Below are 26,447 nucleotides of genomic sequence, written 5' to 3' on the forward strand. Positions count from 1 at the left end.
GCCTGTTTCTGGCTGCTCCCTTCCCTCGAACTGGCAAAATGGAAGAGAAGATCCACACCCTTCACCACCTTCAAATGGTGACTTCCAGGTCCCTCAGGATTTCCAGTCCAGTTAGATAAGGGAAATAGGAAGCCTGTGAGGGCAGGTAAGACTACCAATGAATGGTGCAATAAGGGGAACAGAATAATAATCAGGATTTAGTCTTGATGGGGGTCTGTTTTCTGTCCAAATCTACCTCAGCTGTTCATACAAATCTTCTTGTCCCATGTGGGTTAATCACTGGGCTAAATACTGGCCAGCTTTTAAGGAGCACACAGTGGCTTATACATGACAAAAGAGAGGCCTCTCTCTTTCCTCTTTCAACACAGGAACATTTCTGGTGGAATTTAGTATTCTGGAATATAACACCTTACCACATTTGCTGACAGGACTCACTGTGTCACCATTATTAGGTTTACGAGCTGGCTGGGAGCATTCTGGGTACCTCCTAAAGCCATGGGTTAGGCAAATAAACCTACACTTGGTGTACAAAAAGTTGAACATGAGTCAGGATCATCCTTGTGGCATTGAAGACTAGCCCCAGGCTGAGTTGCATCTGGAAGAGACTACCCAACAGATTACTCCTCTCTGTTAAGGGCTTGTGAAACTGCATCTGGAGGCCAGTTTGTCCAGTTTGGGTCCCCATGATACAAAACAGAGAAGCTGAAGTGAATTGAGCAGAGGTCACCAAGATGGCCAAAAGCTGAAGCATATGATGTACAAGGGGCTGTTAGCAGAACTCTGTTCAGAGTAGAGAAGAGGTGCAGAGGTGATCTAATCATCCTCTTTCATTATCAATGAGAAAGTGGGGTTATACAAAAGACAGGACCAGAGTCTTTTCAGAGGTGTACAGTAGAAGGGCAAGAGGCGATGCTCACAAGTTGCAGCAACAGAAATTTTGGCTAGATATAAGAAAAACATGCTTCACAAGAACGCTTAAGCACCAGAAGAGGTCACCCAGAGAGGCTATGGAATCTCCATCCTTGATGATATTCAAAATTTGGCCCTGAGCAACAGGTTTTAAGCAAGGGATTGCACCAAATGACCACCAGAGTTCCTTGCCAGTTTAAGTTATTCCATGATTGTAATCTTCAAGCCCATGCCTAAGAACATACAGTGTTCCACCTGCACAAAAGGTATTCATTGAAACGTATGGCAAATTCATTACATTCAGGCAAAGAGGCCTGAAGGTAGCGGGGAAAAAGCTGAAAAGCCATAATATTCTGCATTTGCTTTCTTAGAAAGATAGCTATTTATTTTTATGATGCAAGTAGACATTTAAAATATTTGAAAGCCTGGAATTTTTCACTGTTCTTTAAAAACAGCAAGACACATTTCTACTGATACTGGCTATTGATACTAAGTTTCACCTTCCTTCTCTAAATCACTGCTGCTTCAACTGCTTTGCAGTTTTTAAAATTATGATATCTTCTAGGCAGAAATCTTATCTTCTTTCTTTATTTATAGAATATATTGAGCAGCACTTTGGCACACGGGAGATCTGCCTGTGACATTACCTGTTTTTATTGAATTTTACCAGAAATGAGTGATAAGGTTATTTTGACAAATTCATCCCATTCTTCTTGATGTCTACTGATGACATCTTACTATCCCACTGCTGATTTGGACTGTTTAAATATTTTTTAAAAAACTCTTAATAAGGAAGAAAGAAAATTAGTGATGTTATTCTAGGGATTAATTCTATTAAAAACTTCAGAGTTCCTAGCTGTGCAGACATAATTTGAAACATGATATCTGCTTCTGTTGAGGTAATGTCTAGCTGAACATCAAGTCCTAGAGAACAACAGCATGTGTTCTGGAATTATGGCTGGTTTAGGAATCAAAGTCAAAGTTTCACTGGTAAAATCCCTTTCCTTCCCATATAATTAAAATATCAGGAGATGCTGACACAGTAAAAATAGCTGTCAAGCCAGCTGTATGCGTTCCCAAAACAACTTTCTATTTGAATTTTCTATTTTGTCCCTTTTCTAGGTTCAAGCCAATTACATCTGCGGTGACAGGTGAAAACACTTTAGGTAAAATCTTCTGCAAGGTCATGAGATGAAATGAAAATCTTATCTAGGATTTCAGTTGCTGTTTTGAGGTAAAGCTATTTGAAGTTCAGGAATAATTAAGGACATAAGCATGTAATGGGAAGGTAGAGCTAAGCTGACCCCAACCGTCAGCCATGATCATCTCCTCTGTCTTTGAATTAGAACCTTCTCCTACTAAGCCTCCTACTAAGACCTGTAAAGTAGGAGATACTAAGTCACTAGGACTCTTTCTAAACTAAGTTATGCTTTACATGGGTGTAAAAATCATATCTGTGGAGTACATCATCACTGTAGTTAACAAAAGCTTCGGAAGAAAAAAAAAAGTATTTCATTCATTAATTAAAACTACCAAGAATTGGATAAACTTCCATATTTTCTGCACTTGGATTAACACCTGTTTTTGTCTTGTGTCAGATCACATTATAATTGTTGTAATGATGACTTTTGAAAAGGTCTAAAAGGATTACATTGGGCAGCAGGGCATGTTCATAGCCATTGATATTTTAATTTTCATTTACATATATTTACTTTTCCAAAATGTTAACTAAACCATTGTTTCTGAACACTGCCCTAACATACCAATTCCACTGTTTGACACCACTCTTACAAGTAGCATGTAGTATGCCTAAAGATATTTGTTAAAGAGATTGGCTTGTATAAATAGCAACAGAAAAGTATGGCAGAAACTTTGAGTTTCAGGTCATTTAAACACACATCTACTTAGTTAGCTACACTGCCTCTAAATGCAGCCTGATTCTAACTAGTCAAGTTATAAAACAACATGTAGATATGAAGAAATGCAGCAGATATGCAAAAATGGAGAGATTACCTGTGAGAATCTGCTTTATTAACTAAGGTTTGTCCCTTTTGCAAGGCACTCGCTGTGCAACATTTAACTGCTTCCTGTAACTCCTCATACTTCGTTGTCAAGATAGGCAAATGGAAGCCTTCTGAATTAAAGATTTTAAGATAATTCTCAATACCTTCAAGACCATCAAGTACCTGCAAAAATGAAAAGAAAGCATCTGTTGTCAATATTGCTATTTAAAATGTGCATGTATATTCTTTTACATAAATAGATGCTCCATGGACATTTAATATTTGACATTTCTTTGGAAATTAAAAGCAATATTTTAACTTAGGGCCTGATATTGACTTTGCAAGTCACAGAAAAACATAAATATAATTCAACAAGTTAATATAAGTATGGGCATGCAAAATCATGCTTACTTTTTGAATTGAAAACTACTCCATTTTTTCAGCAGTCAGGCCAATTTGACATACTAAAGCAGAATCAAAACAATGAGAGTAATACAGCACATTAGCACTCAAAGTTCTGTTGAAGCACACTCTTAGTTTTACAAAAATTCTTCTTTTTGATGTTTTAAATATATCAAATGTATATCCAACAAATAAATTATAATTAAATATATATTTATTAAAAAGGTAATGAAAGGTACCTGCCTGTTAATTAAACAATGAAACACACAAATCCAGCCTTCTACTTCTATCTTAGACTCTTTTCAAGAATTAGCATGTGTATATCTCTGATTTTTTGTGAGGAACTGTGGTACCAGAGCATAAATTAAATTATATGGTTTTAGAAATTATATCATTTGATCTATCAGCTGATAACGCAAAAATACTTTACAACTTACATATTCACACGTTAAAGACGCAGGAGAGTTATTATTACTGATCTAAATGCTTAACACTAATGACAGGGTGTTTTTTTTCACTTCAGCGTTGAAGATTAGTAGGGAAAAACAACAGTTATGCTAGCGAAAAGGACAAAAACCTTACAAGCTGTAATTAAAATGAACACTAACAAGTTGAAGATAACATGGGCATAACTCCTATGAGCAGAAATATCCCTCTTTCCTGAGCCATTCTGGGCATTTCCTGCCATTAAAAGAAACCCACTTGGTAATAAATCCAAACATCATTCAAAAACAATCTTGATATTTCTAGCTAAATTTCCTTCTTAATGGTTACCTTGACCATTTTTCATGACTGGGATCCATTTTAAGTAATTTTAAAAAACAGCAAAAAAGTCATGCAATGCACTTTTCCCACTCTGGTCAGTTCTGTGGTTGTATACATACAGAGCATGAATAGTGAATTTTCTTGTGGTTTTATTTTTTTTTTCCACTTTAATTCTTTGCTTTTGCTTTAGCTTTATTTTAGTTCAATCTGTCTTACTCATCCCCTTATCATAACTTTGAGATCTTTTCAATGAAATAAAGGATATAATCCTTCTGAGCATCCTTTGCTTATCTGCTGTAATCTGGCTCCCTATAGCTTTCTTGCTTTCAAAGCCTTGTGCCTGTTCAATTGTCTCTCTGTAGTTCCTTATGCTTTACTAATTACCAAGATCCAAAGAAAGTAATGGATTTTTCAGCAAGGTTTCTACTCAGCAATACTCTATTTATGTATTTATTTATTTTTACCAATACTGAATGTTAGCACCACAAAATCATTGACTAACAACACATACAAACCTGAAAATTCCATTAACACAGAAAAAGAGAGTCTAGAAGGTTAAACAAACTAAGTTTCACTGGATCATGCAGAGATCTGTATTCCAATCCCTACAGCTCCATGCAGAGACTGCTCTACCTCTAAGTCCCTCCTGTACATTTACTTTAAAGCTAGTTACTATCTATACTATCTTGAATTATTTTTAATTTTACAGTGGCACATAGGAGATAAAAAACTCTAGCACCTAAAGTGGTTAGAAGAATGTATGTGTGTCCTGGAGCTCAAAATCAAAAAATGAATTTTGAAGTAACTTATGCACCAAGGTACAACATACTCCACAGCTAAGTAAAAATGTGAACCTGCACACACACTGTACTCAATAAAACCTTATTTATTTAGTTAAAGCTATCCAAGTGAACGTTTTCAAGCTTTTGCCACACCAAAGCAATCTCAGGGTATTCCACATATCATTTCCCAAGTATTCTCAGAGGATAGCTACAGAGATTCCCCTGCAGAAAGTCAAACTGCAGATAACTACACAGACATAAAAATGGATTGATATTTAAAGCAAGGAAACTACATGGTTACAAAAGAGCCAAGGAGCGTGAAACATGCGGAAAAACATTGCTTTGTGAAACCAAATATAACACAGAATGCAGCCAAATGTACAACAGAACGTAAGGGCACAAACACAATGCTAGCACTATACTTCTGTGGTTTGGTTTTCTTTAACTCATTAAAAATTAAAATGACAATGAGATACACAAGATCTACAAGGAGTTTTCTTTGACTTAGTTCAAAACAACTAATACTCTTACTTTTCTCATTTGGCCTTTATATGTAAAGCAAGCCCAGAGGTTCAGGCATATCCTGAGAACAACTGAAAGTATCTCTTTTCTGAACTATAATAACTATAGTGCTTTATTCACTCTTACACATAACAGGTGTAAAAGCATGCTGTGGAGACACACCTGATCTAGTTCGTTCTTCAGCAGCTACTTCCACAAAGCACAGCCATGTATTCTGAAAAAGTGCTACTTTTGCTATCAAAGCAATAGACCTCTGTTTGCCCAGCTCCTTGTGCAAACTAGAAGGGAGTTGACTATAAACGACAGTTTTAACACTGTATCCATCACCAGATCCTCATATTAATGAAATCAAGAAAGACCAGACTTATTGGACCAAAAGATACCTCTCACTTCAGGGGTCTGTGAATAACTTCAACACCAAGAATTGTTCACATGTTGTTAAAAAAAAAACTAACACCAAAGGGACATAGTACAGGTTAAAGACAAATGTGATTACAGCCCCACCTGGTGCTCAAAAAAAAAAAATTAGTGCGGGCAAAGTCTTAAGGCTGTTTTTTCAGCACATTTAATAAAGCTATGAAGATTGGTTTTGGAGCTATCCTTGGAAACGATCTGGTTTTAAAGCTTCTTTAAACGATCTGCAAACAATATGCTTAAAAAATACAAAAAGACGATTTGGTCTTTGGACACCTTAAAGTATAAACTTTTCTAACTAGTCTTCTAACTAACAAGTTTGGAAAAAAGGTTTGCATTACCAATGCTACTTGATGCACGTGCCCTTGAAGAATAGGCTTGTTGCAAAACAGAGAGATCTTACGTTTTAAGTTTGGTCTTTAATGCTGAGGCCCTTTTCTTCAGTGGAAAGTTTTCAGATGTAGCACCTGATTTTCAAAATTATCTAAGATGTAAAACTCAATAGGACACCTTCAGATAGTAGAGTCTAACTGCTTAATATTTCCAAAAAGCACACAAATCATTGTTTTCTTTAACTTCCATGTAAGAGGCAGTTGGTCAGCACAACTGGCTAAAGACCTAAACTTTCAAAAGCTTTGTGCCCCAAATCAAGGCAATAACATTGAGAGCCCATTTTTCAAAAGATAGTTATCTGACGGCACACACCTGGAAAAGGCTTGAATAAGTTGTCTGCTGACATCAAGGACTGATCAGATAGGGGGTTCTTTGCTTAATCCTTCTGATCTAACTCAAATAAATTTCCTTTAACAAATTGTTGTGTATTGAGAGTAGAACTTAATAACAGAACTTACTTTTATTATATGGTAAGCCAAACAAATCACTGAATTACTTCTTGCTTTAACTAAAGAATATCATGCAGTTTGCAGTTATGAAAAAAATGTAATACAACTGCAGTAAATTGTTCCAATAGCTCATTTCCTCACTGTTTAAAAAATATGCTCTATTACTAGTTGGAATTTGGCAAAGTTTGACATCTGTCTATGGATTTTGTTGTCTACTGGATAGAAAAATCATATGCTATTAAACTTTCCTTGCCCATATAGGTGCTTATAGATTGCCTCTCTCCATTACCTACTACTTTTACATAATTTATAAATACTGTAAACAGAAAAATACCAGCAATCAATCCACAGTACTCCACAAGAAACTCATCTGTTGACAAAAATCCCTACTTGTTCTCCTATCTGAAGGCTTAAAACAGACTTGGCTCTGAATCAGCTTGAAGTAGCTTGAGGTTTTTGTATTCTTCACTTTCACCATCAACAGATGAAATAGCAGTAATATAATCTTACAGAAGCCTGTTACAATGCTATTTCTACCTCTACTGATCCTTATTTGGTCTTCTTGTCAAAACCTATTGTTAACCTGACACATATCAATGGATTTGAACTAACAGTATGAAGCTGCCTCAATTCTTTATTAATCAACTCTTCTATTAGCTGTTCCCATGAGTTTGCCCAACTTTGATTTTAGGTCGAAAACTGTTAGATTAACTGTGTCATCCTCTTCCCATCTCAGCATTCTAACATTTTTTAGGGAAACAGCACTACTACTTCAGAGGGGAAAAATCTTTACTTTGGTGTTACATCATGTCTAGACCATGTAGTCTATGACGTGCCTGGTATAAGGAATTGTATACTGTCCTTGATTTTTCTCATTCTGATTATTTATTAGCCCCTGTGGAGACCACAGCAAGTATAGACATCGTTTCTGTTATCTGTACTAGCCTGTAACAGTTTGGGTATTTTAGAGCAGCTCCTGTATCTTCATGCCATCATGACAGAGCCCGTGATCTTTAAGAACAATTTTTAAAGAACAATTTTTGACAAATAATATTCTCCAAATGCCTTATTTTGGAAACTGAGTGTTCCTCTCAACATACTTAAAACAAACAAACAACCCAAATTAAATGCATTTGCCATTTTGGTTAGAAGTTTGAGGCAAAAGGTCATATGAAAGGGTAATCAGATTTGTAATTTTCCATTCCAAATCGTTTAGCAAACTCTGTTTGCATAACCCCATGTATATCAGCCGTCAAGAGCACACTGACAGTTATATTATCAGGTTATTATTATAGACTTGGCTTCTTACCAACCTTGCCTGCAGTATGAAAAAAGTCATTGGCCTCTTGTAACAGGGCTTTCCTTTCTTCCATACGGAAACACACTTCTTCTCGCAACAGACAGATTTTCTGATTTGAAAGCTTTAGATGTTCTTTTTCTGTATAGTCCTCTGAAAGCAAGATCTTAAGGGCTTCAGCTTCCAGTTGTTCCACAGTGGAGTTCCATTCCTAACAGGAAAAATTCCATTTTAATCAACTACACATAAAAAAGTAATACACCTGCACAATAATAACATAAATACTGAAAACATGTATTGCCTTTAAAAGCCTGAAAGTTATCAACATTTTAAAAAGTATTTCTAATAGGAGGGATTTCTCAGCAAATTATGGTTTTAGTGACAGAGTTTTCAATAGTGGCATTCTTTGACAAGGTTTCACAGGCAGAAGTAGCAGTTGCTAGTGTGTCTGCTGGGAAAAATTATCTGGATAACATAAAGACAAGGAACTTCTACTGGGTAAGACCACACTAACATGACAAATGGCCCCTTAAGTCCAACTATTTAAACCAAGAACAAATTAAAATATTGCCCAGATAATAGCTGCTTCCAGTGAGACAATTTCTGCAGAGAGCTGTCTGGTAATCAATTAAATCAAATTACTCTCCCTTACAGTGAGGTGTGCTATCATCCTTGACAGTCTCCTTTGTACCTTTCCCCTGATTTCCTACACAAAACCACAAGTTGTTCAAAGCACATCTCTGCCTTATCTGACCATGAATCTTCCTAGTGGCAGTGACAGATCGAAGAGAGGCTTTAAAAAGGAAGGTCATACTTTAGAATTTCAAGCCACAGAGTCAGAAACATTATTGACAACTGAGTTAGGTACTTCAAAACTAAGGTGTTTTAAAATGGTTTCAGTTGAAATAGTATAAGTCTGCATATAGATAATTGTCTGCATTGCACCACTTCTTGCAAGCATATTTAGCTAATCAGAACTGACTGTTTATTTGACTCCTATTTCTTTTTTCGATTGTTCATACTGAACTGACTTGTGCTTCTAGAGTACTGACCCAAATTATATGTCAAATTTAGGGAATAAGCCTTCATGAACAAAACTTTTTTTTCCTACATTTTTCACCTGTGATAAATGCTATTACAGGATTCAGTCCCACTATCTTCTTTAGGTTATAAAGAGTTATTGAAAGGCATATCAGTCTAGATAGATAGCCCAAATGGAAAGGAGTCTTACTTTAAGACAGTCAAAAGTAGTACACCATTTTATCTCTTACTGCCTTGCAACTACTGCTTCAGTGTTCAGTTGCTTCTTTGGTTTTGCTGTGTTTTTACAGAGAAAACTGAAATAGTAAAACTGTTATACAGTGTACTTTATCCATGCTGTGCCTGTCAACACTTAAAATTGGTGCCTTATTAGCCTGTTCAAAACAAGAGGAGCATCTGATACTATTTCCCATGGCTTAGGTAGCATATTTCCTCCGCTTTTTCTGGTAATGAATTAAATAAGAGAAAAACCTTTCTGAAATTCATTTAGCATTTCATTCCACAGATTTGTATCAAGCATCTAATAAAGGAGACAGAAAAATATTTAAAAATAAGACAAACTTTTTCATTAAAACACTCTGAAGTGTGCATATGGCACAACAAGATTACAGGGTAGGTTCTTGTATTTTCAGCATTCTTAAATAACATTAGCCTCATATTTGTCATTTCCTTTTAGTGAAATTATTGCCAGTGAAAGGTGCTGTTTTGTAAGTTTTCCCAAAAGAAGTAGTCTGGTTATTCACAGATCTTTCACAAACAGCAGCAATTCTGATTTCCTCACAGTGTGTCACCATGCTTCTTCATCCTTCTTTGAAGTCCAGGAAGTGGGATTAGACTTATTTTGGTTGGTGTAGTTCACTGCATTCCTTTTCTGACACTGTCCATTGTTGTGACAACAACTGGTATGGTAAACACACTTGTTCAAAAAGATCAGCAACTTATTTTACATAGACTTCACCAGATGCAGTTATCTCTCCCTTCCTATTGGTATCAACTAGATTGGGACCAACAACTAACAAGTGAGAGACACCCTACAATTCCTAACATACCCATTGCCCAACATAGCCAAGCTTAAATAGTACAAGGCAATTCCAACAGAAAGAAGTAATTTCCTTGCTGCATTCTAGATTGAAGTTGAACAATTCTGGAAAAAGATATAGCATTACTCACAGGTCAGTGAAAAACACAACTCAGAATGGAAAACACAGGCATTCAGAACATGCCTCTGTGTGTTCCTGCCTTGAACTTTGGATTCATTTCTGTAGCTTCACAGCACATGAACTAAAGCTGAAACAGAGGGTATTGACATGGGTAACAAAAGTAATTTTAAAATATGAACAAACCCATGGGAATAAGGAATGTGATGCCTAGTGTGGTGTCGACACATAACAATGCAATAGTCTCAAAATCATGAATTATACAAAATACCTTTAATCTCTCTCAAAAACGAATTACCAAGTTACATTACAGTGATGAACCTTTCTGTGCGAATTAGTCTGTGGTACTAACCACTGTGGGTTATAAGACAAATATTTTAGCTAATATGAGGAAAAAAGGATGCACAATTTATATGATGAGACTCTAAACATTATTTTAACAAGCAAACTTTCATGAGTTTAAAACCATTTTAAAACTATATTAAAGCTTATTTAGGTATTAAGTAAGCTTTCTGAGGAGGAAAAATTTTAAAAAGACTTCGTACTAATAAACATAAAAGGACTGCTGACACCTTCAACTGAAGTAGTAGAAATGTCTCAGATTACAGACCTATTTCATCAGTATCCTATTTCTGTGCCATGCAACATATTCCTTCTTTTTGAAAATCTGATGAACAGAAAGAGTAAAATTATGACAATCCTGCCGAGTTCGTAAGTCATTTCTCCACTGTGATGGACGGACTTCACCTTTCTGACACGGAAGACCTAAACAGCTATAAAAATCTATAGATCTGCATTAACACCTTATTTTGCTTTTTCATGTTAAATCTACTTTTGCTTTTAAAGTTTATAATAGTATTACTAATTAATTTTTTAAAAGCCAGCATAAAATAATTCACTAGTGTTAACATTTTCAAACAGATTCTAAGTGGTTTAGTAAGAAAACTAATTCCACATATTTCAACAAATTTAGCTTTGTTTCATTTCAAAGAAGAAAGATGTGTCAGAATCCCAGAATTCCATCTAGAACTGAGTTCTGGCTATGCTTCAATATACCTGCACTGTATGTCTCCAAAGACATAAACCTGTCTTACTCATGCTAACCCTTCTCTCCTTCCATAAGGGAACCCTCACGAAAACCCTTCCCAGAGATTTTTTAAGTTCAACTCTTTCACTAACAAATACCTGAATGCCAAATGCTGCCCATTGTATTTCCTTGTATGCTTGTAAAAAATACTTCTGTTTTGGAATATCCTGCAATGAAATTGTACCACTTCCCAAGAAAACACTCAACCCACCCCGCCATACAAGTATTCCTTGAGGAATTGAACTGGACACTTTCAAGCTTCCTAGTGAAATAAAAAGAAATTAATCTGGGGCACAATAAAAGTGATTTTATTTCAATATTTTTCACGTTGTCTATTACTAGTAAACAACTGTAGCAGAATATTTCTTAATTGGTTTTGTTTTATTATTCTTTCAAATTAAAATAATGACCACTTCTGAGATCTGGATGCAAGAATCCCCAGCCCGTACTTCTACTTAAATGAAACCCCTGCACTGTATTATTTAATGCACAGTTCCCCTTTCATTAAGTCTTGTCTTTGCCTCTCTGCCCTAAGTAATATCCAGCTAGAATGAGGATTTTGAGGATAATTACATTCTGCCGTGCTGTATTTGCCCCTTTTTACCTGAAGAATTTATCTTGGGGAAAAAATAATAAGGAGGTCTCTCCATACACACAGCTTAGTCGGCCTATTTATGAATAAGGTATGGACCCCTGATGCCCAATTGTATCAGCACCACAATGTCATCATCTTCCAATACCTGCAGCTGGAATGACTGCCACCAAATGTATTCCACAGTCAGGTTCTAACCAAAATTTCGCTTACATTTAAACACATAGATGTTAATGAGAACTAGAAAACAACACTGCAGTTGGGAGGTTTTAAGTGGGACTAATAGTAATTAACAAAAAAAAGGCTAAGTGCAGTTAAATATGTAGGTGATTTGTGTAATAATTAAAAATATTTTATGTAAGAACAAAACCTGCATATTTTAATATAACAGGAAAGGAAGTTGTCTATAGTTAGCTTAGAAGCAGATACAGAAAACCAAAAAAGTTCTTAATCGTTTTAGTGTATTGCAATGTGTAAATTATAATTACAGCAGGCAGAGCTAATTATAAGAAAATTACTCAACTTGTAGTGAAATTATTTCCAGGAAGAGGATTTCACTGTAACAACATTCATAAACCTGTTTGGTACAAGCTGCCTAAAAGCAGCTTTTAGGTGACCTTAAAGCACGGGTTAAAGTCTGCCTCATTTATACTGAGGCAAGCTCCTTCTCTAACCTTTCACACAAGATCAAAAAAACCCCCCAATTTATTATAATAATGTTCTTAGACTATTGTAAACTATAAATTACAACCTTGCACACTTTCTGAGGGTATTAAATGTAGTTAGACATATTTGCTAATTTGTTTGAGTATTACTCAAAATTGGTTCAATTTACTATAATATAGCTAGTGAAAATTTCATTTTTAGCCTTTCTATTTCCAAGGAAATGTTTCTACACATTAAAAGCCTATACTTTCCATCAACAGGACATACAAACTTAGTGAAAAAACCTTTGTCAGTTCTTTCTGTCCTTCAGCCTTCTACATGTTAAATTTGTAAAAAAGTCTCTCAGTCAGTACTAAAATATTTGTTACACGTTTTCCCTGAAAGGAATAAGCAGCCTACTATTACCTTGATTTTTCTGTTTGTCAAGAAATGCTTGTGAAATTCCTCTGACCTATTAAAGACACATTTCAAGTGCCTACACTCAATGTGTCTCCTTAGCTTATGTCACTATTCTTATCTTTCCTCACATTAGTAAGTCTTTTAAGCACTTGCTTTCACTATTCCATTTGGCAAGGAAAACGAGTCCTTTCTACATTCCTTGATTAATCAGGTATTTTTCAAGAGTGTTAAAACTGATGAGGTAAAATTATTGTGGCTTTAAGTAAAAGTTCTGAACTTTTTCTGCTTTCAAAAATATCCTGGAAAAAAGTAGAAATATCTACAATGTTATCTTGTTATTAAATGGCTGTCGTGGGATAAATGGGCTTTTTTGGTCTATACCATGAACAATTCTTACTTAAAAATAGTAACTTTGGATTAAAACAGCTCAGGCTTTTACACAACCTGCAAGTTGCGTAAAACTCTTCACTGGAATATTCTAGGTTTAAGCTGAGAAAAGCTTGAAACACATCTATTTGACTTTGGATCGTGATCCGTATAGTAGGTAAAGCAGCATTTAAACCACAACCCAATTAAGTGTTAAAATACATATTTTCCAGAATATATCAAAAATTAGACTCTTCTTTTACACTGCAAAAATGTTCACAACTGAACTTTTTCTGAGCCCAACTTCTGCCTGTAATTTATTCATTGGATGCATCGGTACCTAGATAATTTAGCCCCTGTGAATATCTGAAAGGCTTTTACCTTCAATAACTACATTGCAGTATAACTACCTACCAGTATAATAATATAATTCCCTCAAATTACAAAGAAAACGGTGTGCACTAATACAACTGCAAAGGATTGTGACTATGACAGTTACCATATAATCTGTCTGTTGGGAAGTTCAGTGGGTGGCTATATTAGTGTATTTAACAGTGAGTTGTTAGAATCAGCAGACAGAAAGAGGAAAAAATAATTCAAATTGTCACCTCCCAGAAAACTGTTGAGAGATATTAAAATATAATGCCAGGACAGAGACGGACCTATCTAAAAACCAAAACCAACAACACCACACAAACAAAAATACCCCAAAGCATTAACAGAAAAATAATAGCTATAAAAGGAGCACTCTCCCAAGGCAGTGAGATGGCTCTACAAGAAAATCAGACAGAAAGAAGAACCTGATAGATGAATGTAGGTTTGCATCTGCCACATGTAAAAGATTAATGTTTAAAATAAATAAATAATTTTAAAATAAAATTGCCCATAAAGAAAAATAATTTTTTTTGCATGCTTTGGTCTAGCTACCACAATACAGGAGAATGTTAAAACATCTGCTACGCAGGTGAAATGCAATACTTGTCAAAAGCCTCAATAGAACGCCAGTCTCAGAAAAACTGGAAAGAAAGGCTGGATAGCCTGAGCTTGCACCCATGCATAAAATGGTAAATGTGCATGGCCATCCAGAAAGGCCAGAGAGAGAAGAGAGCTCCAGACAGCATTTAACTGTGAAATAACTCATCCATGTATCTAAGCATTATCTGAGAGATCTGGGGAAAAAAAAAAACCCAAGTAAATATAATATTCTCAATCTTTACATTAATGTCAACAAATATAGAAATTAATACTACCAATTGATATTTAATTTGGTCATTAAGAACCACCCTCAAACCTTATTAGAGCACACTATTACCTAGCACAGCTACTCCAGACCCAGTAAGCATGCAGACCTATAAAACAGAGAAATATTTGCCATCTTGCTACTAATCATTATTTAAAGGAGGACTAATTCCAGCATTTCTCAGTCTTGAAAAGTGGCACAAACTAGACAAAATACAGAAAATCTAGAATACTACTTTTCTTCATCTAAAGTTATTTGGCCACAAAGTGGTGCTAGCAGTTCTCTTCTACCATGCCAAGCACCTTCAATACACATAGAAATGTAACAGCAAGTAGTTAATCAGAGCCAGCAGACATGCCCATCGAAACATGATTCCTTAAATCTGCCTCTCCTCTACTCTCAAATCTTGGCGCGGAGGGTGTGTATGTGTGTCCATTTAATGTTTGTGAGGGTGCAGGGCAGAAAATTACAAGAAAAGCTTTTCAACACTAAGGTGGGGAAGTTTAATGATCATTTGGCTAGTTCTAAAATTCAGCAATACTTTAGGACACCTCAAGTATTTTTGTGGGTCCCTATTTCTCTGGAAACACCCCACAGCTTACTCATTTACTGTTTATCTTCTGTTTTTCTTGTGCCAAACATCTGTTCAGGCTTTGCAGCAGAATTTAGCTTTTAATACTCATGTTCCCTAGATGAAGAAAATGTGTTTTCTGACATGCTGCTTGGAGAAGCATTAGAAATATTACTGTATTCCGCTTACATTACAACCCTGAAGCAGTTAACTGTAAATTATGCAAACAGGCAAACATGGGACATTTAACCACAAAGCTTACAAGGAAGCTTAACTCTGAACAATCATAAACCTGTCAGTTGCTATCAACACAACAGCCTTTAAAAGGACATTTTTTTCTATTGGAATGGTATTTAGATGAAAAAGGCCTGCTTGGTCATCTGGGTTATTCAAATACAATTGCATGAAAATTATACAGTGAGGAATGATCCTGACCCAGCAACAGCACTTACTTGATGCTAGAACAATTAAGGTATCTTAAAAGAGATTCTAAATATATGCAATTTACCACATAAAACTAATTTTTAAAATAATCAATATTGTCTTTAATCCTGTCTTGCTTTTATGAGTGATGGTGACAGATTTCTTCTCTGGAAAACTGACAATCACAATGAGAAAAGTATTCTCAGTTATTTTTATTCCCAATAAATAAATGGGAAAATACCTCTTCCAAGCATGTACACAGTTCACTGACAATTAATTATGGTAGAAGTGGCTGGCTTTTTATCCTTTATGAACATTAAAATTTGCTAATATTCTAATAAAATAGCTTTTATTTATTTTTTGCAAAATGGTTTAATATGTAAACTAGCAGTCTGGAACTTAATCACTAAATTGAAAGAACAACTAAACAACATCAAGGATGACTCTACTTTTACCTTATCAACAGCTTTTAAAGTTATAAATAATAAAAACACTGGAGGCCTACATCAAAATAAGTAAAATGAAAAAATTCTCTTTTAGACATACAGAAATATGTATCTACGTACACATATCAAGTATCTACTCCTATATATGCCTATTAAATAAATGCCTGAGTTCATATTTTGTTACTCATTTTAAAGTTGCTTCACTGATCAACTATTGTATTTCTTACCTTCACTTTGACTTCCACTTCTTCAAGCTCTTGAAGTAACTCTTCATTTTCCAATAGAGATGAGCCTAAGCTTTGCTTGTGAAAATAATCTCTGATGTTTTTCTTGTACCACGATGTAATCTAAATAATAAAAAGAATTCAGTCACTGAAAAATTTGAGAAGTGACTGTCCTTTTTTTAAAATATGTACAAGACAGTTTCATCTACAAAAGAAGGCCTAATTTTCAATCCTTTCATTTTTCATTCAGAATGTTCATGCTTTTATTCAAAAGCTTGCATTTGTATTATCTAAATATTAATAGAAGCAGAGGGAAAGGATTGTGGTCAAAACAAACTGTATTGGAATATATGTAACAAAACGGACAAAAATTTATTCAAGTATGACCAAATTATAAATTAACACAGTTAATTTATAAAGAGAAATCAAGTTATAGTCACACATAGAATAAATGTATATTTTATAACACAATAAAGATATTGCATATCATCCCTAGAATCACATTAACTTAAAAACATCCCTTTTAAAAAAAAATTACTAGACTTACTTCAGAAAGTATATGTAACAAACGTACAGTATACAGACATACCTTCTAAATTACACAGAATGACTTGCATTTATTTTTGCTTGATTCACAGTAGGTACCTCTCACTTTCTTTGTGAACAGCACATGGCAAGAATTCCTGAGTGAAGCTTTGCATTTTAAAATAGTAGTAAGAATGAGTTATTAGTATCAAGGAGACTTGCTCCAATCTTTTCAGGCTGTAAAATTACCACTATACTTAAATCATATACGGCATACTAAGAATTACTTTGTACTCCAGGTACTACAGGTTTTGATAGCATACTACAGATTTTTTTACCTGCTCATGTAGAAGCTATTTTTAATAAATTTAAACAATCCCGAAAATGAAAGAGCCTTTAAAATGGGTTGGAAATATTTTCAGTTACAAATAAAAAATGGGGCACATTATCTCAGGAGTTCAACAGAGCTAGGAAAGGAAACAAATTACTACCGAGCGTTCATTTCTTGAACATATCCTTCAGATGTGTACTTACTGATTGAAACATTTTTCCTGGAAATACATTTTCACAGAACATTTACTATGTGTCCACCAAAATACAAAGGAATGGAATGGACAACAAAAACTGCACTAAAAGGGAAAGAAAAAATTCTCTGTAAATTAGGACTGTTCTCTGTATCATATACCTGCTTAGCAAAACAAACTAGTATTTGTGTTATGCTAGGCAGAGGAAAGTTATTCTTTAACCCTTTTTAGCAAAATGTTCACCCCTTTACCACTTAACAATATTTCTGTTATAGTGAGTTCAGTCAGTTGGCTTCCACTACAGCTAACACCCCTGAGTCATTTCAGTTGTGCCAGCTTAGCTCTTAAGCAACAGCTGGGAATATTTAACAGCTTTTTAAGAACTAAACCCACAGAACCTTATTTTCAGTGATTTTGGTGGAGGGATAGGAAAAGAGAGAAGTTTAATGTATCTGTCTGAAAAAGGCAGTGGTTTTTCTTGATTGGTTAAAGTCTAAAATCACTTCTGTTCTTCAAAAATTATCATTCACTTACTATAATTATCTGCTCTGTTTGCAACAAATAATCCATACCAGAAATCAAAGGCTTTTCCACATTTTTCTCAGGTTGCTAAACTGAGAAACATTTTGCACCGATTGTGGTCCAGGTGATTTCAACGCTTATATATAGTATCCCATTGCCTTCCTACATTTCCCACTGTAAATTCAGAAGGAGAAGCAAGTCTTTCAACAAATAACTAAATAACTGGGGGGGAGGAATGAACCAAGAGCATAGCTTAGCTTGTTGTATTGGGTGGGCCCTGGTCAGCTGCCAGACATCCACCTAGCCACTCTCTCACTCCTCCTTTACAGAACAGGGAGAAAATAAAATTAAAATGCTCATAGGTTGAGATAAAGACAAGGAGATCACTCACCAGTTACCATCACAGGTGAAACAGACTGATCTTGGGGAAAAATAAATTATTGCCCATTATACATTTGGTAAGAAACAATGACAAAAACTAAACCACCTTCCTCTTACCCAACCTTTTTCTTCAGGCTCAATTTCACTCCTTCATTCCCAACTCCTCTACCTACCCCCCCTCACCGAGTGGCACAGGGAGATGGGAAACAGGGGGTTACAGTCAGCACATAACAGTTCCTCTCGGTCACTCCTTCCTGCTCGCACTTTTCCCCTAGTCCAACATGGGTCCTCCAGGGGCTGCAGCTCCTGCCAGGGCACCCTGCTCCAGCATGGGCTCACTGTGCCCACAGTTACTTCAGGGAATATCTAACTGCTGCAGTGTGGAGTCCTCCATGAGCTACAGTGTAGATACCTGCTCTGATGCGGTCCTCTCCAACGGGCTGCAGGGAAATGCCTGCTGTGTTGTGGTCTCTTCCACAGCTTCCACAGGCTGCAGGGGAACACCTGCTCCAGCACCTAGAGCACTGCCTCCCCCCTCTTCCTTCACCGACCTTGGTGTTCACAGCATTGCTTCTCACTCTTTTTTTCCTTTCCCCTCAGTCCTCTCTATGTCTGTGCAGTTTTACCCTTTCTTAAATATGCTTTAACCAAGGCAACCCCAGCTTCCCTGCAATAAATGAAATCTGACCTTACCTTAGGCAGCTTGAACCTGAGCAGCCTGCACTATGTATTTTGACATACCTACTCTGAACTGCAGGATGAGCTCTTCTCAAATAATTTCTGCAGTGCATTCACAATAAGCTGACTTTTGTTAAATACAAGACAATTTTTTTTTCATCACAATCATCACTGTATTTAAGTGGCTGATATTTATTTACTGTCTTAAATCCCAAATAATATCTTTATCATCAGTATGTGAAGGCATCATTATGACAATATGGGTCTGTCTTGATTCATCTTGGGGACATATTTCAGTCTCTTCATAACAATACTATCTAAGCCATTCCCTAATCCTCAATGTATTTATCATCACAATATTGCTAGTGAAGCATCCTTGTCTAATTTCATAAATAATGTGTTAGGGCAAAATGGGACAACAGATGCATTTTTAAAGAAAAATGCAGCACTTCAGTTTAAAGTTTGGGCTTTACTGATTTTGCTATGATCAAGTATAGCCTTATAAAGAGGAGGAATAATAAAATAATCTTTTATGGGAAAAGAACTGAGTATCAGTATTACATTGTCCCAGAGTAGCTACTGGTGGCTTGTTATACCAGATTTGTGAAGGACTGTAAAAGACCCTGGAAATAAAAAAAACAAACCCACCACTAAATGGGATGTGCACCAGTCAAATGCATTTAAAGTTCTGCTACATTTAGCAGAACAGTCCTTTTCCTTTGTGCCTTTGTGATGTTTCTTGCCTGTGTAGACAAAAGCACTGTATGGGGTTTTTTGGCCTCCTTTTTTTCCTTTTTTTTCTTTTTTTTTTTTTTTAAAGCAAAGATTTTGTTTACACAGTGTTCCCAAATGCAGAAGTCATTTAGAATATTAGCTAAGAGTAATCATGTCAATTTTGAGGGGAATGTTTGCAGTTGTGAAATACTAAAACCAAGTAATCCACATAGGTACATGCATACTTTAACAAGTCAGTTTGACAGGATGTCAGAAACTCATCTGGTTTCAAGGTGTGGGGCTTTTTTTACATAGAATCAAAGTCTGCAAATCCTATGAAGTTGGCCCATATATGCGAAAGAGCAGTAAAAGAAACTAAGTTATCACTATGAAGAGACACAGGACAGGATCTCAGACATTTGGAAATACACAATAAGAGAAGCATTGGCCATAATTAAGAAAGTGGCAAGATCACTAAGTTCACTGGCACCACGATTTCACGAGAAGTATCTAGCAGAGAAGTAATCTTAAATTGGTCTGATTATAGAGTTTTGAATAACTTAAACCCATTTGGGTCTAAATGTCTTAGAACTCACTGTAAAGTACAATTTTTGATATTTACCAAAAAAAAAGCCTTTGCAGAGCACGCTAGAATCAAATATGAAGTCACAACTTCACCTAGGAACTTCATACGACATTTTTGTGATTCAAATAGTTTTATGCATTGGATTACAATCTCCAGATTTACCTCCAAACTGAGATAAACTCAATGTTTTCATTCTAGCTATCAGTAATGGTAGCAGCACCATGCTGAGCACAGCTATTGGAAAAAAAAAATAGCAAAGAGCACACCATGAGCAGATGTAGTCCATGTTTAGACAATTCTCTACACATCAACAACTGCCGTGGATTTATCCTCATGTATGTTCACTTACTTACACATTTGGATGTGCCCATACTCATTGTCAGATGCTAACATGAAAATCTCCATTTTTCATGATAGAAATCTGCTTTCAAGCAAAGAAACAACAGAACCTTCCCATATCCTACCACTCAGAAATTCTTCTATGCAAGCTCATAAACCTATCAGTTTACTATGTAAAGATTGCAAGCAAAGAAGAATGCCCTACATTTTTTGAGGTAAAATCTGATGACAGCCTTTAATTCACTGAGCTACACTACCTGGGTTTTTTATGTCAATTAAACTACCTTTAATACAAATGAAATAAAACAGGGAACTGTGACTTATACCAAGGTAGTTTGCTTCCCATATATCTGTCTAGATAGAAAATGTGGGTGTATTAACCTGTCCCCTGAGTTTCACTCAGCTCTTATCTCTGCCCTTGATGTGCCCAAGTAACCATGAATAATTTTAATTGTCTCATATATGCATGATTGGATCAATTAAGAAAAATTACTTTCATAAATCTTCTTCCAAAGATAACTAATTATGCACAAAATAGGCCAATCTGCCTCTGAATTTCATTAATGAAAGATTATCAGAAAATACAATGCTGACACTTCCATAAAGAAAGGTCACATATCCTTCTCTAACTATAAAATAAGTACACTTTCACATATTGGGAAACACTGAAAAAGAGACACGCTACATGTTATAATCAGGCCCATCAGATCATCACATTCCTATTAGAGATCAGAGGAAGATGCTGCATTTTCAGTTCTTCAGAACCAGGTAGTAAGTAGTGACCTTTACAGCTGCTTGACTTCTCTTTTAAAAAAGCAACCCACAGATTATGCAGCATTCTGTATTACATAATTACACCTAGCAAAACAGAGGCAATACAAAAAGCAAAAATCTACTCTTAGATCTTACACAGCAGAGCTCATCTCCGGAATCCCCTGAACTCCCATTTATGCCAGTGGGAGTTCAATATGCTGTTCTTGCATATGTAGCACCGTTAGACATCAAGAGGAGTTCAGTCTGTGTACAGAGTCTGGAATATTCATTTTCAGATGTGCTGAGAGGCTTTGAGAGTTTAATTTCTGTCATCTCTCAGAAATTTATATATATAATGTGTTAGAGACTAGAGAGAGAAATTTTACATAACGTCTATAAAAGTTAGTTTTTCAGTGTCTGTATTTACATGTGAATATTTTATTGTCCACGATGTATGCAAATTAATTGTCCATAAGTGTACAAATCATACATTATACCAGGTTTGACTAATGCAGATACTAAACAAGTATATTCTGATAAGCATGATATTAAAAACTATTTTAATTTGTCCCTCCATGTGTATAACAGCCTCAAACTGGACACAGGTATGAGCTGACAAGTAGTTAATTACTGGCTAGTCTCTTCAGATCAGGAAACTTGTCAGTAGAAAACAGTTTCTATATTTACTCTTTGTGATGTGAGCACATACCTGAGAGGAAATGGAAACACACACAGAAAAATTCCACTGCACAATATTTTCAATCCCACCTAAATCAGGGTGAATTCTAGATGGTTACTCCTGAATATTTATCCCTCATCCAATGAGGACAAGTAGAATTCCCTGGTAAATTTTATGAAGTTGTGTCATTTAACATCTCAGGCAATGTGATTTTTTTTTTTTTTTTTAAAGAAGCTTGGCTCAAAAAGACCCCACATGTTTATCCCTTACTCTTCAACAGTAAGCTATTTCTGAAACATTACCATTTTTAATCTTCCTCCATGTTTGTATACTGTGGTATAACACTGGCATGATCTGGTAATTATAGTGACATCTAATACTTCTGAATGTAAAGAAAGGATCATTTTTCTAAATGAAATAAGGTGTATTTCCAACATAGACTGATACTGAAAGTCCAGTTGTAGCTGTTGTAAATTAGAATATATTATATTGAAACAACATTTCTTTTTGAGGATATTTCTTTTATAGTAAGTTATGTGGTGATACTGAAACAAATCAAAACCTGTAACAGCAGCATTAATATGTATCTCTAAGCACGCACTAGATAGTTTCTAAGGATTTGCACATAAATGGATTCAGCCTTCTATACCGTAGTTCTTGTTTTTCAGTATTTTTGTCAGCTATTATTTTATAACTACATACTGAGATTATGACCTTTGCATAAGACCATACTATTTTTATCTGGGTTTTTTCCTATCTAATCATTAAATAAGTCATTCTTGCTCTGTTTCTGGCAGCTACTGATATTGAGTGCTCCAGAAATAAGGCTGTCAGCTTGCTTGAGTGCCTTAACAATTTTGTTGCATCTATGCAAAATTGCAAAGAGTTGTGCTTGTTTAATAAGATGCTTCTCATCTTAAGCAACCTCACAGGCAAAGTTAGTGCCTGCAAAATAGACTACTGCTAACAGTTTCTAGTATTTTCCTCTGATGCAGGGGTAAACTTATTTTGGAGGCAAAGAAGGAAACTTACAGAGGTATCACAATCAGGGCTGAACTTTCAGATGTCCATACAAATTTTTAGCCTATTTACAAAACACTGAACATAACTAAGCTTTAGTCTTGTTAGATTTTGGCAGTTAAATTTGTGTAGGTTCCTCCTTCTCAGCATAATTAAAATCCAAAAAGGCAGAGAGCAGGACTCTCCCTGTATCTTTTTTTGACAAGTTGGTGAAGTTATGCAATGCTTCCCAAGGAAAATGAGAGGGCAGAGTCTTACACTGCGGAAATTTCTCTGATAATGCGGAGCACAAAGAGAGAAAATCTACTGATGTGAGTGCTGGGAGATGAGGAATGAAAAGGAAAAGAGCAGTAGGACTAGAAAGAGGAAGAGGGAGCGTAAGACTTAAATGTACCTAAGCTCTGAAAGTAAGGTACATAAACAAGTTGTATTTGAAAAGTTCAGTAAGATATGGAAGCTAAAGTGGGAGAACAAAGAAGAGAGGGGAACAGGTTGCAGGTATGGAAAACCTGCAATCACTATAGGACCTTAAGAATTCTTATTTAATCCAAGAACAAAATACGCCTCTGCTTTCAGACACACCAACTGGCTAACTATGCTGTATCTTCTCTTTAACTGACTAGTCCAGAAACAGCCTGCTGCAGTTGTAATTATATTACCAGTTACTCTTATCACTCATGTGGCTAGAGGTTTGTTTATGCTGGGAATTCAACTTGAAGGCAGTCTAGTTTCGTTTGAAGCACCACATCTGATAACTTGCAGGAGGGATCCACATAATGGAAATAGTGCTTTTGAAGATATTAAAGTTATATTGAAATAAATTATGATGACGCTATATTTACAAAGTCAAATATTCAAAAGTTAGGATCTGAAACAGAAGTGGCTCAGGGATACTGACCTAATAAATATATTTAAGCTCTTTTCTGTAATAGTCTGTACTGTAAAACAGTTGTTAGATGGTGGTGGGTTTTTTTGGGTGTTTTGTTTGTTTTTGGTTTTTTCTTTTTTTTTGTTGTTTTGGGTTTTGTGGTTTTTCTTGTGGCTTCCCTTAATATTGTGTGTCTTACCTGGTTCTCTTGCTGGTGCCACAAACAAATTTGCAGAACTTGCTCCAGTCCTTGGCGCTGATGTTTAAGAAATCTATCCAGTTGCCGCCTCCTGTCTTGTAGCATTTCAAGGAGATTGTCAATTTTCAGGCAGCTGCTGTGGGCTCCCTGAATCAGCTCTGGATTTGCATTTGGCCCCTCACATTTGAATTCCTCTATGAATTCAGTTAGCTCTTGGCTTTTGTTTAAAAGTGCAAGTGACCTTTCCAAAAGCTCTGTAAGAATAGAATTTCATAGGAAAAAAATGTGATTTGTAATTTTAGTAACATATTTCAAATATTACTCAAGTATTTTTAGAAGTACCTATCTATTTGCATACATGAGTGTAATATGTTTTCATGCATTGCATGAACAGGTTATAAATACTTACTTTAGCAGGTATATAACCTAAGATATTTCAGTTTGGGCAGCTGTTCTATAAACGTGAAAAGGTATAATCGTGATACCTATAATGTAATATATATACACATGTAATGGTATATTGAGAGCCATCAAGACAAAATCCAGAAGTGATATTGTTTTCTAAAAACTGAGTTGTTTTTGATGGTTCCCCAATCCTCAGGTAAGCTGAAGTAGAATTCCCTACCCTGCTTTCTGTGTGGATCAGTCGCCTCTGTAGTTTTTCATCAGTGATGCAAGCAAAGGTCTCTATGTCCCTCACAAAAGTTAGAAGAACAAGTTCACCTGTCTGGGGCTGTTATAGTCTTATGGCTAAATAAGTCATGAATATCAGGAACCTTTACCTTCTTTCTATAACCTCTACATTAATCCACAGATACATTCAGGGCTAAAATTCAGTGGACTAGTACAATTTAATGACCTTTGTTCTGGCTCCTTAAAACCACATAGTACAAAATCTATTGAACAGACAAGATCATATTTATAGGTGTTTCAAATGAAAAGGGAAAATTTTAGGTATGGAATGATGAAGAAGGGGAACCAAGCCAGAATAAGAGACAAGGCAGGCATGAATGCAAGGAGCTACTAGTGAAGCAACCAATGACAGGCAGCAAACAGCTGAAACATTCATCTTCCCAGCTCAGTACATGTACAGGTAGCTCATGGCAAAGAACCCTAAGTCTCCACCTTTCATATGGAGCACCTAGGGAAGACACAGAATTGGAATGCCCCCACTTCTCCAGACACCAAGGTCTAATGAGTTTCGTTTCCACAAGCTCACTGGAACAAGCCTATTCATTTTAATTCTTGCTTTCCAGAAAGGTGGTATTAAGCAGAAGTGTTCCCTTTCACTCCATCCAAAATGGAGTACATATAAAAATGGATAAATTAGGATAATTCATATATTTTCATCTTTTTTGTTATGCTTTGAAAGGTATTTATTTCAGAACAGATTTTTTTGTTGGGTTTGGGGTTTTTTTTCGGAGGGGGACGGGGAGGTGATAAATATTTGTGATAAACTGCTCGTCACATACTGGTAGAGCCAATACTTTGTAAACATCATATTTTTGGCCAGCTTACTTTGGAGTGGGTAGATAGTACCCTTCTCGCAGAAAGCAATACAAACACTCTTTTTAACCAAATAGGTCAATATCAGTTTTCCAAATTTGATGTAGTTAGATGAAGAAGCCAATCAATTGCAGCCACTTTCTTCCACCTGAGGAAAGGCTTATCCCCATTCAAAGCAGTCTTTCTCTGGCAAACCACGTAATCTGATTCTTACAGTTATAGGCCCTCTTTTCAGCTAAATTATTGCCAGATACTTCAGGTTAAAATTGTTATTCAGTGAGCACTTTGATCCCATGAAGATTGAATTGGAAGCCCCAAAACCCATAATAGAGGTACCTGAATTCAAGTCTTTATTCAGTCTCCTGAGAAGAATACCTGACATTTAAGGCAGCTAAAAATATTTAAGCCGGTACTCCACTAGTGAATAATAAACTCTAATTTATATTCTGCCAGTTACTAGTAATCTTATAGCAAAATCTGGTTAAAATTACAAAGATGGATTCTTGAGTCTTATTTAAAAAAATACAGAACCATATGGAATTGCAGAGGTGTCTGAAGTAGCCACACGATGAGATCGGCTTTGAGAAAATTTTTTTGCCCGTTTGGAATTGGGTACCACAACATGGTAGAAGACGCTTCACACTAAAACTTGAACGAACAAAAAGAAGTCACATGGAATAATTTTTCCAGGCAAACGTATGTGCAGGAAAGTTGTGATGGAAGGGGAGAGAGCACTTTTTTCCCCAACGGTGTTATGGTTCTAGCTGCAGACCTCTTGGAACGAATCAGGCAACTTAGTGAGGAATTAAAACACAGGCCCACCCCTCAAAGGTGGAAGCAAAATGCAGTGAACCGCTCTAGGCAAATAGATTCTGAAGCTCACTAGTTGCCACCTCTATCTCATAGCTCCCAGCCTCACTTCGCCAATTCTGCTTCAAACCCCATCCCCAGGCAAAGGAAAGCAGAGGGCAAAGTTCTCCCTTGGCCACTCTCAAGAAAGAAACT

At 35.9% G+C, this 26,447-nt stretch overlaps 1 protein-coding gene across 1 annotated transcript in view; it reads right to left on the reverse strand.

Annotated features, from left to right (window-relative positions):
* Positions 1 to 26,447, reverse strand: part of CCDC141 (coiled-coil domain containing 141) — a 107,306-nt gene that overhangs the window by 48,873 nt on the left and 31,986 nt on the right. The window contains exons 7-10 of the mRNA XM_075093604.1: positions 23,937 to 24,190; positions 16,152 to 16,271; positions 7,953 to 8,147; positions 2,923 to 3,095 (exon numbers count right to left, since the gene is read on the reverse strand). Of these exons, the coding sequence (XP_074949705.1) occupies positions 2,923 to 3,095; positions 7,953 to 8,147; positions 16,152 to 16,271; positions 23,937 to 24,190 (742 nt within the window). The remainder of the gene's footprint in view (positions 1 to 2,922; positions 3,096 to 7,952; positions 8,148 to 16,151; positions 16,272 to 23,936; positions 24,191 to 26,447) is intronic.

The sequence above is a fragment of the Phalacrocorax aristotelis genome, chromosome 5 (genome assembly GCF_949628215.1).
Source record: "Phalacrocorax aristotelis chromosome 5, bGulAri2.1, whole genome shotgun sequence".
Lineage (NCBI taxonomy): Eukaryota > Metazoa > Chordata > Aves > Suliformes > Phalacrocoracidae > Phalacrocorax > Phalacrocorax aristotelis.